Consider the following 15,799-nt stretch of genomic DNA (forward strand, 5'->3'; position numbering starts at 1 on the left):
ACATGCTGAACATACTAAATAGGACCACGTTTATGACAGAGATTAGGCTTTTTAGTGCTCTAGAATGGGAAAATTCAGTATAAAAATATCTCTTGAGGACCAAGGAGGCTTTAGATTAATAATATACTTTAATTTCTTTGATAGAACTTTTTTTTAGAGGCATTGGGAGAACACTACGGAAACAGCGTTAATACGGATTTCAGGCGATACAATGTTATCATACGATCCTCTGTCTAAGATCTCTGCAAAGCCTACTTGACGAATGAAATTTCCGAGGCGCTGCAGTATTTATGGGTAATTTTGTTTACCGTGATTGAACTTGAATTTGTTCGAGCAGTTTAAGGGAAAATAGAATTATATTGTTTATAATTGTCACAATTTCCGAGTAGTTTTAGTAGCGGTGGATTTCATTTACTCTCTTTAAAACAGTAGCGTTCACTGAATTCGCTGAAAGGATAAAAAGAGATGGCAGAGCACGAGCACCTCGTGAACACAATATTCATCGGAGAGGTAATATTTTTTTTATAATTTCAATAACTGTGAGCCATTAAAGATATTTTGGTAGATAACATAATCATTGATTAAAAAATTGTCTTTTCTAGGTTGCTACCGTTCAGTCTTACGGAGCATTCGTAAGAATTCCGGGAATATCCAAGCAAGGATTGATACATCGGTCCCAGGTGTCATCAGCTCCCGTTGATGATGTATCAGATGTACTCAATAGAGGCGACAGGGTGTACTGCAAAGTTATAAGTGTCACAGCAAGTAATTTTTTCTCTAACTGTGCTATCAATTGAAAAGAAATACAGAATGTTCATTAACGGCAATATTTGATATGTAGGATGGGAAAATCGCTCTGTCAATGAAACTGGTTAATCAAGGCAGTGGCAAGGATTTGGATCCGAATGGCGTTCAGTTACAGTAAGTATCTATGTGGTGCATATCTTAGAGAAAAATCGTCTTGAAATTGATCGATTATATTGGAGTATCTTTTTAATCCAGGAAGGATGAGCTGCGTCGCAAAACATTCGTGCCTGGCACCAGGAAGAAAATAGAGCTGGAAGCTGTTTTTAACACAACATGCTCCAAGTGTGGAACGAGAGGTCATATGGCAAGAGATTGTTTTAAGGTGAAGAGCTATATTTTGATGGGTACTTTGTTAAATGAATTCTTCATAGATATCGTGGACCGAAGAAGTTTTGTGCATCATAATTTCGATCTCAAGACGATGGAATATGGTGTTAAATTCTGCTCTTTTGCCTTGCTAAACTCTATAGGAGGGTGCTACCAATTTTTTCTTGGTCTAGGTATTTTTCATTAATGGAAAACATAGGATTATTAGCCTGAAAATGCGTGCCTCATAAGTGATTTAGAATAATTAATAGACAGATGGGGGCAATGAAAAAGGATTACTCGAGCGTCAGTCAATTAATATTCCACAAATTTATCATCATATGAGGACCATTGTATAGTGGACTCTAGAATATAACGCGTTGCATGCGTGGTTGATTTGTTAATCATCTTAAAGCATCTGATTGAGGGAACTGAATCAAAGCAATGGCCATTTTTGAGAAAAAATATATATATATGGTTCGGATAAGTAGGTGACTATAAACCCCTCTGAAACTATACTTGGTAGTACTGGGAGCTTTTATAGTTAAGTGTCATTGTTTCCTATGTGTTTCTTTTTCAGTCTCCTGGTGGAAAAATTTATGAACTACTGCCGGAAGAAGATGATGCTGAAAATAAAGGAGAAGATGGATTGAAACCTCCCGAAAGTCTACCAGAAACTGACAAGTTAGCTGAGAAGAAGACAAAGAAAAAAAAGAAAGTAAGTTTCTGTCCTTGTGGAAATTTGCACCAGTGGTATGTATCCTTTTTCTATGCATATATTGCACCCAGCATGCCACCTCAATCCATTTACAAAAAAGTCTATAAATAGTTGTTGGTAAAGAGGAATTCATTGCCTATCCCAATGGGTATCTGTCTTATTCCATCATGGATGTCCAACAATGAGAGACTTGGGGTAGAAATGAAGTAAGATACGGGAATGCTTCTGAAGTACTCCATGGAAACCTGCTGTATTTGGTAGAATACTATAATAATAATAATAATTCCATATCTTAGTCATTTATCTGTGTTGGTAAAGACCCGGGACTTTATATCTGGAAATAAAGGCTCACAGAATATGAAGGCAAGGAAAATAGACAACAAAGATATCATCCTATCTTAGGTGTTTAGAAGTCTAGAAAAACTGGGGAGTAGAAGGTTTTACGAACTCATCAACACGGGTATATAACCCATCAAATAGGGTATACACCCATGTCTCGTATAGCGCAAGGGATGCGTTCCTTGGGGTCTTTGCGCTATACGAATTTGCGTTATACGAGAGCGTTTTAACATTGAGAAGATAGGGATGCGTTCCTGGTAGCATATAGGTCTTGGGTATTGAATTTCCTCTAAAACATATACAGTGCAACCTCGATATAACGACACCCCACGGTGCACTAATAAACACTCGCTATAGCGAATTGTCGCTTTACCGGAGGTGGAGCAAATAATAGCCAATACACCTGTTGCGAACTGATATACAGGAACAGGAGTGGTACGGCGACAGATAAACATCTATCCGATAAACGTAAGCATAAATCCAGACGAAAGGCGATGTTTTTTTGCATCACTAAATTTCCTTACTCAAACAACGACTAACTATTCAAACAATTTATATGCGCCGCACTGAATAAAAATCATGGAATGCATTGTTTTGTCAATCATTATGCCAATGCACAACCGACGAAGCCATTTTTCTATGCACTTAATTAGTTCATTTACGTGATCATTCTATTATTTTGGTATTTTCCACTGAAAATTCAAAAATTAACTGATAAAACAGTATCGCGGTTATTTAATGCCTCAAATGTTTCCATTGGTGTATGTTTATTGTTTCTGTACGTTAAGCGGCAGTGAAGTGAAATAACGCATTACATTTGTTTCTACAGGCGAAAACGGTGGAAGGTTGTATAAAGTTCCCGCCTTGGAAGACTTTTTCTATCAAATAATGTAATATCTACATCATCTACGGTAAAAAGTTTGCTAAGCTTGAAAAATGATGTGATTAAAATTGCCGTTGTTGAAAAAAGTTTCTTTTTGAGTGTTACGCTTGCGACGTATTTGAAATAATACACCGAGTTTACCACTACACTGCAAACGAGAGTTAGCTCTTCTGTGAGTTCTTCCAGCGGCCACCAGGGGATGCTCGGCTACCCGCGTGACAAAAGAGAGCGCCAGTACGACTCCAACCACTGACGCGAATAGTTCACCCTTGTAAATCCGCAACGGAGAATAAATGCGTCCATCCGGACAATTCACGCTGAGTATCATTGCTTCGTACATCCTACAACATCGCTGAGGCGCACTACCTACCTTTAGAGGCATCATTGCAAGAAATACCTCATACTGCAAGGGTTTTGTCGAGGAGTTGTATGTAAAAAAGTTCCGTTTCGTCTATGTTATATGACGCGGGGAATACTTCTAAAGATACTTATGATCGGAGTCCTTTCTTCCACGACTTCGGGTTTACACCGGAGGCATCACCAGCAATTATGAGGGGAGATAACGCTTTGGTGCTTCGCATTAGTATAATCAACCTTCTGCACTCTTAAAATTCTCGATTCGCAATCTATCCCTGAAATATTCCACTTTAGGCTTGGGCGTAGCCCCTTTCTCAGAAGTTCCCGCAGATTTGAATGGGCAAAACCACCCGAACAAAGCTCCTTATAACTATCGTCTGCATTCCTTGGGCGCTTCTGTTTTTTTTTTAATTTTGCAGAGCGAATAGGAAGATAAATTAATTTCGACACTCTCATATTACTCCTTTATTTTTATTTTCCCGCTTAGACGTGTTTGGTGTTTTTTTGGTCATGGTGACTGCCATCAAATGCTTTCTATTCACGCAACTCACGGACGTGCGGGTATGCTGCCGACTGCTTTCTGCCGCCCGAGGAACAAAAGAAGATGAAGCATTCGCGAATGCTAATGCCACAATATTTTCACCAAAATTAACTACTTATTTATCGAACGACATTTTACCACATAAATTTGAGACTGAGCTCTCCATTAACTTCATTTCTAACAGATCGCTAGCAATTACAGAGGTTAAGGAGTCTTGATGAAAGTCTTCCGGCCATGAAACCCTCGCTATGGCGAGAGCCAGCACCAAAAGGGTCTCGTAAAAACGAATTTTTTAACACGCTTATTATAGGGTCAATTGACGGTGCATCGACTATGTCTCGTTATAGAGGGAGTGTCGCTATAGCCCGTACTCGCTTTAACGAGGTTCCACTGTATATTCCCATAAATAGCCTTAGAAAACATTAATTATATAAATGTTTATTGTTTAAAACATCTTTAAAGATAGTATGCACGCATTTGAAGACTTTTATTCACGTTAAAAAAAATTCTTACGTCCTTTTGAAATTCCCTCCTGTTGTGCGGGTGGGCTAACACCTGATATCTCAGGGGTTCGTAATGCATTGCCGGCAGTTGAAGATTTTTCAAACCAGTCTAAAAACAACTATTGTGTCATCCAGGCCCTTTTGTCACTCATCGAAATGACAGGCAAACGCTACTTTGAATGCCATTTCATAGCTAGCGGAGTTTAAGAATGATAAACCATTTTAATTTGAAGTCCTCCGAGTCATTAGCAGCTACGTGAAACAGTCTTTAAATGCCTTGAAACCTGACCCAGGTTTTCCTTCCCTGAAAATGAATGAACGAGAATGCATTCTTTTCCAAAAGAATATCGTCTCGTCAACACTAAAAACTAGTTGAGGGGGAAAGGAGCCACTTTCAATCACAGCTTGGAGTTCATCAGAAAATGTTGTGGTGACTGCGCTATCAACACTTGCAGATTCATCTGATATCGCCGCACTGAAAATACCTGCTTGCCGTTTAAATTCTGGAACCAACCGGAGCTTTCACTAAATGTCTCGGAGCGATTACCACTCTCGTCTTTTTGCTCTGATTCACTATGAACTTTCCGTATGTGTAGACCGCTTGGTTGAAGTTGGTGCGGCTGAGGTCACTGATGTTTTAACTTCGTCTTTATTCAGAATAAGGCATCGTGCGTTTAAACTTCCGCGCAATATCGCTTTGACGTTCTCCATTTTCAAAGCAATTGACCTATATCAATTTCTCTTCTGGGTTTAAGGTTTTTCTTGATAAATTCTTGATTTTTCTACCCGAATTCCTATTTTTTGCCATTTTATCTTGGTTTTTACTCTGCGTGGCTCTATCGACATCACCTTCTACTGCTGACCTGTATTCTTGAGACGCAGAGGGCCTACGACTGCGGGGAGGGAACGAAGCTATTGTGTTTGAGACTCTACAGCGGACCCTTTTATGTGTTGATGCTATTCATGCGCAACTCGGCCACCGCTCCATTTCTCCCCCGTGAATACCGATGACCTTGAAGGCTTTAGCGTAGACTCTCTACCTGGAGGGCAAGTCTGTAACTCTGTTCTCTCCCGAAAATGGGAGAAAGGAGATTTGTGAAGCGCCTGCGCGAGAGTTGTCGCCCGCCCCAAGTCTCTAGGGCGCCCCGCCGGAGAAAGGAGACTATTTGTCGCCTGGGAGAGTACTAGTCTCTCGACCCAAGTCCGTAAGCCCCCTCAAGCGCCCTTGGCGCCCCAGACGGGCGCTTCAGTTATTTCCCCCTCAAGAGCCCGAAGTATCTCTTTCTCCCATGGAGAAAGTGCGTATCTCGACAGTGTTTTGTTGTATTTTCTCAATATGGCGCGTTTTCTTTCAAACCATAGAATATTATTGCTCGTATATGATGTGCATTTAAGAGAAGTGGGGCAATTAACACCAATGAGAAATTGTTGCGGGATATTAATAAACCGTTTGAGGCGAGGGAGGAAGATTTCCGGCCGCATTAGCGGAGAAGGTTGTCCTATCCGTCCTTCGATGGTCCGATTCTCTTCCTGCTGAAATCCATCACCCTCAATAGCAGACAAAAACACCGCAATCCTATGAAATAGCAATTATCTGTAGCTCTGAATTCTTTTCGTGTAAGTAGCGGGGTTTAGAAAGCTAATGCTAATTCAGAGAGCGCAAGAAAAGCACTTTAAATAATGGAAAATAACTTCTAAACAGTTACCTATGAAAAGCAACAGATAGTTAATGAAACACAAGACATGCCCTTATTGTTAAAAGAACTTATTCCACGACAATGTAATAGAGTTTCACCATTTCATTGGTTTCACGAATACGACTGCTCAGCATAACCGTTTGCACACAACATGAGATCGCGAATCGGTTCCGCTGTCAACACATACAGAAGCTATAAATGTACTTCAATAATAAATGAATATCCACAAACTAAGTACTAGCACACACCGTAAATATAAAGTGAGACATAGGCAAATAAAATATAAAAAAACTGGAAATCACTTCCACTCTTTTATTCATCACGAACAACTTACAATCACTAAGCTCGTATTGATAAAAACAACTATTAATTCACTGATTTAAAGCCAGAAATTAGCCCACGAAAGAGGCACAGGTGACTTTTCTGACTATTATTCGTTAATATACTAGAAAAAGAAACTTCACACACAGCTTTGATCTTGATAGCTTGATCGTGAAATGTCAATGTACCTATACGATGAACAACGGAGGTGAACACGCCACTGACAATGTTTACATTGCTGTCAGACATTAATCGATATGGTAATAACACTGCTTACAATTCAATCAAGATGGAGCACTGATAATTACAACTCTTAGCCGATATTTTTGCACATTGCAACCACTGGCACTGTGATTATCAGCAGAAGATTTACGGGAGTTGTCACATTGACAATAACACAATTTTGGCACAAAAGATATTTGCACAAATCTGCAAGCAGCGAGCAAAAGCTGTATTCACATTAGAAATATACTCTTAATTTTCAACTTTGGTGAGGTTGTAATTGATACGAAATGAAGAATTTACATGGTGACAAGCAAAATATACCGGCACTTGGATTTAGCCTAGCAGCCGCTTGCAAGCGAGGAATCACTGCGCGCGGTCAAAAAAGTAGTCCCGACTTTAGTAAGTCATAATGAGGTTATTATGCATTTAATTTAGAAAATATTTGCATGGATGAGTTTGACATAAAATTAAAAACATTTTTAAATTGCACACGGTTAATTTTTCGATAAATCAAGCTCCAATATCAGATTCGCCTTAGAAATTTTTCATACTACCCATCGGAGCGAGTTTTCTCCCATCCGAACGGGAGAAACAGTTCTCTCTACCGAGTTACGGACTTGGGTGGGGAGACAATTTTGGGCGACAACTCTCTCTCCCAAACGAGGCGCCCCAAGTTACCGACTTGCCCTCCTGGAAGTCAATCGCCCGATAACCTATGACGGCAAAAATTACGTCTCAACCAGTATTGCTTAAAAAAACTCATTTCCACTAGCCCCACGCTTAATTAATGATCTAAATTAACTCATTCTGTTAAGGAGACGAGATAAATTACTTCGGTAGGCCGGCTTTCTGGACCCAATGACGAGTAATACTTTTGGCCATTGCACAACAATGGATTTCGATTAATATATAAACAAAATAGAAGATTTGAGGCAAGCAATAATATTAATATGCGTAAAATGATAGAAATTTCGTGTGTACTTAGCGCAAGTTCACGTTTTATCACGAGAGCGTTTAAGATTTTTGATTAGGCTACACTGCGTTGCAATGTTTCCCCGAGGAACGACTTTGCGCTATATCGAAATTGCGCTAATCGAAATTGCGCTATACGAGACATGGGTGTATATGACTCACATATGAGGGGAAATATTGCTTGAGGATATCAGTGCTGATTTCATTGTTGAATGCAGAGGCCATAGGACCAAGTATTGCCGTAATATTGCATGAGGCAAAAGTATGAAAATTATTATTTGACAGATGTAAGCCAAGGAAAAATGATTAAATGTGTGTTGATTGATTCATATACAGTAAGGAAAAGTTTGGGATATGATGATGTTGATTTATTAAGTGAAACTTATAATATAGCCTTGAAAAGCATACTTACTGCGCTGATTTATAAAGGGCTTCTGATGGAGTGAACCGGGTTAAGCTTATGACTGTTCTTACTAAAAATATGTGTAGTTCAGAGTGACTGATGACTGAGTGAAAATCTATTGGTGTAACAGACTGCGCAAGTGATCATTAATGAAAGAGAATAAGGATGATACATCATAGGCTGAGGGTAACAAGGCTGTTCACATTAGCCATTGATTTACTTCGTTTAGAAGTTATGTGTCTGGGTCTCCTTCAAAGAACTCTCCTCCCTTATTCAGACACTTAATCCAACAGAGTTTCCACGGTTGGAAACAATTCTGGAATCATTATTTTGTGAGGTCCATCGGTTCCCTCAATCAGTGAACTCAATTTCAGGAATCATCTGAAATCCTCTTCCTTAATAGGTTATTTCAGTTTGTAGAACAAGAAGTCATAAGGAGTGTGTTCAGGTAAATACCGTATATCTCCGAATATAGTCCCCCCTTTTTTTCCAAAAATGGCCGCGGAAAAGTAAGGGGGGGGGGGACTATAATCGAGTGTAATCCAATTTAGCATACTAAAGGTGACCATAAAGTAATAAATAACGGCATAATGGCTAATGTTCTCGTAGTCTTTCTATTTGAGTATATTTATGAGGATTATAATCGGAGATATTAGTAAATACTGCCACGTTTTACCGGAAATTAAGACAATTTTTACCACAAATGTTGTACAGATACGATTATTCCGATTCAAATAGCATATCGAATATGCGTTTTCACGGAATCCATCGGGTAGCCGCTAATTTTTCTTGGAAAAGTATTGTTAGAATAATTCAATCGACACTGATCACTTAATGACGCAAAACAGTAAATAATTAAAATGAAAACTAAACACACACTATCATTACATTAATCGAACACTAGAATTGAATCAATAGTATATGTACCCGTCGCTCATTTAATAACTACACGATTTAAATATGTAATTGCGAAAAATAAACAGATAAAGTGAACCTTTCGTGACGATTTAGCATTTCATTGCGTCCGTAGCTACTATACGTCCGTGCGGTTCGTGTTTACAACCACTGCCTTTACCGCCTTCACAGAACAAGAATGCGCAATAGGTGATGCATTTGTTTCTGAAAAGGCGCAATAATCGACGACTTTAAACCAGAAGCGCCGGCATTACTGCATTTGATCGAAATACAGCGACTCAGCATCGAAAGTGTAATCAATTTATTGAGGAATATCTTCAATTCGTCAGGGTAAATAGGATCGATAAATTACGTCGCATAACGTTTCGCAATTATTTCCGCGATATTTTCTTTATTAAAAATAATTTTACGTTCAACAGTGAGGTGATGGATCAAGTAGAAAGATGAGGATCAATCCTGCCGCAGATTAGAGGCCTTCAAAGACGGAGTTTCGATGCCAATTTAAAAATAGCCGTTGCAGAATACGCCGTAAATCATAGTATTTACAGCGCTAGCAAAGCGCTAATACATCGCGGAAGTCATTTCGGGGGTCTCGATGCGGCAGATTCAAAGAATTAGAGGAAAATATCGTCGAATTTGTGCGCAAATGCAGAGCAGAAGCTCTTTGTGTAACTTATGCAATGATTCGCGACGAGGCATTGAAAATTGATATAATTTTTTTTCAGTTTTAATGTTTGTTGGAAAAAGTTTATTTCTTAATTTTATTACTTTGATATTTGTAAGTCCTGTAGTTTAATTGTTTTGCTTAGCAGGCATTTGATAGCAATATTTTTATAATATTTATAATTTATTTAACACAATTTTATTTAGATTTCCTAAATTCTTCAGGTCACTTCCCAGACGGCACAGAACCCTCCGTATCTAATTCGTATGTACATAGTACCCATTGACTAAGGGGATACTATGCCGCTCCGTCGCTTTTCGTCAATGGATAATTTCCGTTCGCGGCCTGTCGACGAAGCGCGTACGCAGCATGTGAATGTCCGCTACTAAGCACGTACGATTGGATACGAAGCGCGCAGGAACACGGCACTCAGGCTAATCTCAATCGATTAGGTCGAAATTAGGTATATCGTAACTCGCACGATCGAAAAATGTATCGAACGCAACACAATCGATAGCTACCGACCGTAGCGAGAACCTTGATACGAATCATTATGAATTGTAAGTTCTCAATAGGTAAATAACACCATATCATGAATTCTAATTACCATGAAAGACTCACGACCGACAAAGTTTTTGTCGGTTGTGAGTTTTTCATGGTAATTAGAATTCATGATATAGTATTATTTACCCATTGAGAACTTACAAAACTTACTCGGCCACTTAAATAACTCTGCGAAAAATGAGATTCTCATGGCTAATTCACGCACCCCCAGCATCCAGCATTGTTAAGTGGCTCGTACTTACTTGGAAACCTTGAGATGTTAATGAGAGTAAATTCTTATTAATTTTGACACTAAATAAGACATCACATAGCCCACGAGCATTAAAAAGCTTACCCTAAAGCTTGACGAAATAAAATTTTTAAATAAAAATTGCCGATGAAACAGGATTGCTGACACATCTGCTATTAGTATGATCGAATTCATCAAAATGCAAGCAAAAATTAACGTATAGTTCAGTCTCAGCTACTAAAACTTACCCATATCAGGCGCTAAAGTATTTGAAAAATTATTTGGGATGAGTAAAAGTCCCTAGGTCACTGCAGTAAATGTATCAACCTATTAAAAATATGAAAGTCCTGCCAAATCACCAGCATAAACACTTGTAAAATAAAACATGTTATCTCTTAGATCACACCTCCGATTTTATACTTACTTTGCATGAAGTCACCACCGCAAGAAATTTTAAAGAGGCAGGAAAGAAAAAACCCACAGAAATACAATACATATATATTATGTATTTTCTATTGTCAACCACAATAATATTTCCAATTTTCTCTTCTATCCCACATCTAATTTAGCGAAACAATTACTCTTATTCTCTTTCGAATAGAAAATTATTTAAAAGAGGACTGGTCGATACATACAAACTATCGTCAATACTTTCTCCGATGAACGTCCACTATCACTGCACCAACTTGCACAAATCAAATCCACATCCACAAATATGTCACTTCTGCCACAATGTCTGTCTTCTTGGCGACAGGTAACAGTGAAGCAATGGTACCTTCCTCCAATCTGGGCACCTTCAATTCAGAAAGAATTTTCTCCTCGTCTTCTCGTCCAAGGCCACAGATTATTTTCTGATATCACAAGGTGCGATGTGAAGCTCACACACCTAAAATTAATAAATAATAAAATACCATGTAACTTAGTTGGTCAAATCATTTCCAATTTTTGGTATTTCTGCATGAGAAATCAAATTACTAGGCTCGTAAATATAGTAAATATTTTTATGCCTGATATTTTTATTGTTTTAAACTATAGCATAAGATAATTTGAAATGATGAAAGCCGACGTGTAATACACCATAGGGCAAGCTAAGAAGCAATATTCGATCCTATAAACTTGGCAGCTTATGCCTAGTTTCTCCTTTAACCACACGTTTACCGAATGAATTAATACAAAAAAGACAACTAAAATGCAAGAATTTTCAAAAGAATTGCTGCTACAATATTTTGAATCACCATTTTTAGTACTGAATAGTACTATAGTACTTCAGTACTGAATAGTTCAACTATAATAGCATCAACATCCCGAAGCCACTCCTAACTTAAAATTACATCCAAATAATTACAGCGAGAAAGAGTACATACCTCACAGTTTTTCGTAGGGGTGAAATGTTTTCTTCTTATCGCCCAAATGCACTTCTTCTTCAACTCAGGATCTTTTGGAAAGCTAAAAACTTGGTATGTCCCGGAGTTTCCATTACGTCATCCCGACATTACACACACGGAAGGCATTTTAACAAAAATATCTCACAAACGTACGTTTCTGAAGCCCAGAGAATGAAATTAAAGAATAAGGGAAACTTCACCATTACCAGACACTCTATTTTTCACAAACTTAACCACAAAAATCCCTGAAATGTGGTGAGACGTGACGTAGACCGTGCCATCTCCAACGGCTTGTGAAGGCATGTGATCTTTCAAGGAGGATATGGCACGATGGCACCAGATGGCACCACCCGCGAAAGAAAATAGTCCCAGACCGAATACAGTTTTATCGATGAGATACAATTTTATCGATGCATATGAATTTGCCAGTCCTCTTGCATCTTTTTTCGTCATTAAAGGAAATAAAGAAACAAAACCTTCTAAGTAACTTCCTAAGCGCGATTTTTGTATCTTGATTGTCCACCCTCGTATTTAGGTACGAAAACTTCCTGTGCCGTCTGGGTTGGATTTGTGATGACTTGATGGGTGTGTTACACTGGATCTAAGGAAGTTTCAGGGCCAAATGCAATACTGTTTATGGGCTTTAAGTTAAAGCTTATATATTGACATTGTCTGTAGTCATTTGGAAATCAAAAATATTAATAATTTGTGAAGGTTTAAAAAATACAATAGCCTTGGATACTTAAAAAAATTTCTCATTTCTTCATTACATCTGGTTAAGGAACTATAAATTACTGATACATGCAATGGATCACAACATGTTTTAGGTATAGTTATTTTGTTGTGATGGAAAATATGTGAACAGATTTGTTCTTAATCTTCACAGAAAATAATAGTTTTTATCGAATCTAGAATCTTAACTTGCTAACCACAGAAAAATTGCCTTCCTTTACATTTTAAAATTTTTCCCAAAACTGAGGTCTCAAAATTGGGGGGGGGGGACTATATTCGGGGGGGGACTATATTCGGAGATATACGGTAGGTTGGGTAGGGAATAACGGTGGTTGAATGTTTCATCACAAAGTCATGAGTTCTGAGAGATGAATAGGCAGTAGCTTTTTGATTGTCTGTCATGAGATATGAAACAAATTTTGCAGCAAAATGATGCTTTTTCAATATTTCGGTTGAAATTTCATAACATGTTCTAACTGATCCAACTGATCCAACCATCTTCAGCTAGCTCTGTGATGTTCAGATGTCGATTTGCCTGAAATGGGTGATGAGTAATTGTGTTGTAATTGTGCGAGTCTTCAGACGACATGGAAGAATATCCAGAGCACTCGTGGTCTTCAATTGACTGATTGTTGCATTTAAAATGCCCATACCACTTGGAGCATGTTGCTCGCTTCATAGCTTCACCCCTGTTAGCCATCTTGAGCATTTTTAAAGTTTGGTTTGCAGATTTACTAATGTTACACAAAAAATTCCCAGCGACTGTTTTCTTATTCAAGTCACTCATTTTGAAATATTCCAAGTGAAGAAAAACTCACTTCAAAAGAACTGCATAGCTAAACGAGCAATCACAAAAATTGCTCTGTGATCAGCTGAACTGTATGAACATGACAGCATGTAGGGAATTTGACTAAAATTAATTGTACCTGCAATCAAACAGTCCACGTATTTTTTGAACAACCACAGCATTGCTCATGCATTCTAGGGGTTAAGGTTGGTTAACATGGAATATTTTACAGAGTACACTGTCTTATCTCTCCTCCCAACTAGACTTCTGTCATCAATTCACAAAAAGGCCTACTCCATTTCATTCTCTCTATGAATCCTATTCTCTTCCTTCCTCTCCTTCACTAATCTAACATTCTTCCCTTAACACAGTTTTAAACATCTTCTTTCAGCTCAGAATTTGCTCAAGCCAAACCTACTGCCTCCATTGTATCTTATTTGGAAGCTTCCTCTCCTCACCCTACATATTGAGAACTTAGTCATTCCTCCTCCTCTCCATCCACTGCACCTTCTCCACTCTCCTCGATGCATCCAGCCTTTTCTCTTTCCTAAGTGTCCATGTTACTGCACTGTGAAGCGTTACATTCCAGACCAGAATCTTCACTAGGCTTTTCTTTAAACTCTTGCATAACGATCATCTCATCAGATGTTTCCTATTCATGAGAGCCTCCTTTGCTAACAGAATCATTATTCTTATGCCCTTACTGTGGTACCCATTTTACCTTATTGTATAGCCAAAATGGTTGATACTCTCCACCCTATCAATTTTGTGTCAACCTACTTTTACCTTGAGCCTCACATTCCTTGCGCATGACGCAATACAAAACCAAATAACTTCGGTCTTTGATTAATCTTCATTCTGTTTACATCACAACACTTGTCTAATACATCCATTAGACCCGCTAGCCCTCTTGCTGTCTGGCTAATCAACACCTGATCGTTTTCAAAACTCACCACGCCTCTCTTACCATCTCCTCCTCATACACATGAAAAAGCAATGGTGATGGTCAATAGCCTTGTCTCACAATTTGGCTAATGCTTGCCTACCTTGATTCCCTATTCTCTACCCTCACTTGCCCAGATTGGGCCATGTATAGATTACGAATGAGTCGCCAATCCCTCCAACCTGTGCTAATAGAAGGGATTACACGACCAAATATTATGTTTGATTTATAATGCAATGGGTGTAAGATAGGCTCTCACCAAATTTACTATTGAGAGTGAATAATTTAGCCCCAGGACCAGTTTGAAGTTTCAACTTAAATTCCATGCCAAAAACGTATATTTCGGGCAATGTTGATGACGTGTGAACCTCATAATATCTGCATTGCTTGCAGAAGGATTGCATTGTCGTATGCATTATTTCGAGTATAAATTAATATTAGTTAAAAACGGAGAATTTTAAATGAGTGGTAGGAAACCTTATGTATACTGTTGTGTGCCGAGATGTGAATTTACCTCATGTTAAAAACCAGAAAAATATTTTTTTCTGTGCCAAATTACTTAGACCGAATAAGGCAGTGGTACGATGCTGCACGGAAACAGTATATTCCCTCAGAAATAGGCTGTTATAGAATTTGTAAGGGCCATTTTAATTTAAGTCACTTCTGATTCTTAAAGGGATTTAGTTTCCGTTAGTCTTTTTGTTGTCTTTGGCCACACATCGCAAAAATTTCGTTTGTGCTTGAATATATGCACACTTAATGGGAAATTTTCTATTTTAATCGCAAATATATCATTTTGCTTGAATTTAAGTTGGATTCAATGATTACATATTTTGTGTGCATTTACTGCGTATTTGCCCCGGTTTTCACTCTTTGTTTCCATCTTGCGCATTAAAAGCCAACCACGGCAACGGAAAACATATCCGACGCTAACCAAATGAAATGGAAAATGGTACAAAGTAACACATGATAATATCAAATTTATACCACAGGAAATACTACGATAACGTATTACTCATAAAAAGCAGAAATAAGCGCAATTGACACTGGGAGGTACCGCCAGGTTGACAAATAGAAGCACAAATAGTAAATAATAAACACGGATAACTTTGCAAGTCTTACAAAAAACAGAGAAACCGGAGGCAAGTGCGTATAGAATGAATAATAGTTTGAACTATGATTAATCGAAGCAGAATAAGTGTCAAATAATAAAATTTAAGATGTGACTCCTTTTGCTAGACTTCAAACTGTACGTTAACGCCAACGCTATGATTTTATCCACCATTTTTTTTCTTAATTTAAAAAATCTGCATTAGCATTAAGCATAATAGCAATGACAGCGAAATTACAATTATAAAAAAAACTGTAAATAAGTAAGAAAACGAGCTGAAAAAAAATTAAGAGAGACAATCCCGACTCCTTGACCTTCACTTAGGCCACCGCCATCACGTCACAAAAGCTATATAATAAGTACTTTAAAAATTAAGGTTGAAAACCAATGCAAGTAT

General features: G+C 38.1%; 1 protein-coding gene across 2 annotated transcripts in view; it reads left to right on the forward strand.

The window, feature by feature from the left end:
- Positions 1–15,799, forward strand: part of LOC124161297 (nucleolar protein of 40 kDa-like) — a 27,209-nt gene continuing 11,410 nt past the window's right edge. The window contains exons 1-6 of one of the 2 annotated variants that reach the window (XM_046537603.1): positions 1–294; positions 430–510; positions 603–761; positions 842–921; positions 1,003–1,129; positions 1,694–1,831. In XM_046537603.1, the coding sequence (XP_046393559.1) occupies positions 466–510; positions 603–761; positions 842–921; positions 1,003–1,129; positions 1,694–1,831 (549 nt within the window). In that variant the 5' untranslated portion in view covers positions 1–294; positions 430–465. Of the gene's footprint in view, positions 511–602; positions 762–841; positions 922–1,002; positions 1,130–1,693; positions 1,832–15,799 lie in introns of both variants that reach the window. The other variant, XM_046537601.1, reaches the window with a different exon arrangement.

The sequence above is a fragment of the Ischnura elegans genome, chromosome 6, assembly GCF_921293095.1.
Source record: "Ischnura elegans chromosome 6, ioIscEleg1.1, whole genome shotgun sequence".
Classification (NCBI taxonomy): Eukaryota; Metazoa; Arthropoda; class Insecta; order Odonata; family Coenagrionidae; genus Ischnura; species Ischnura elegans.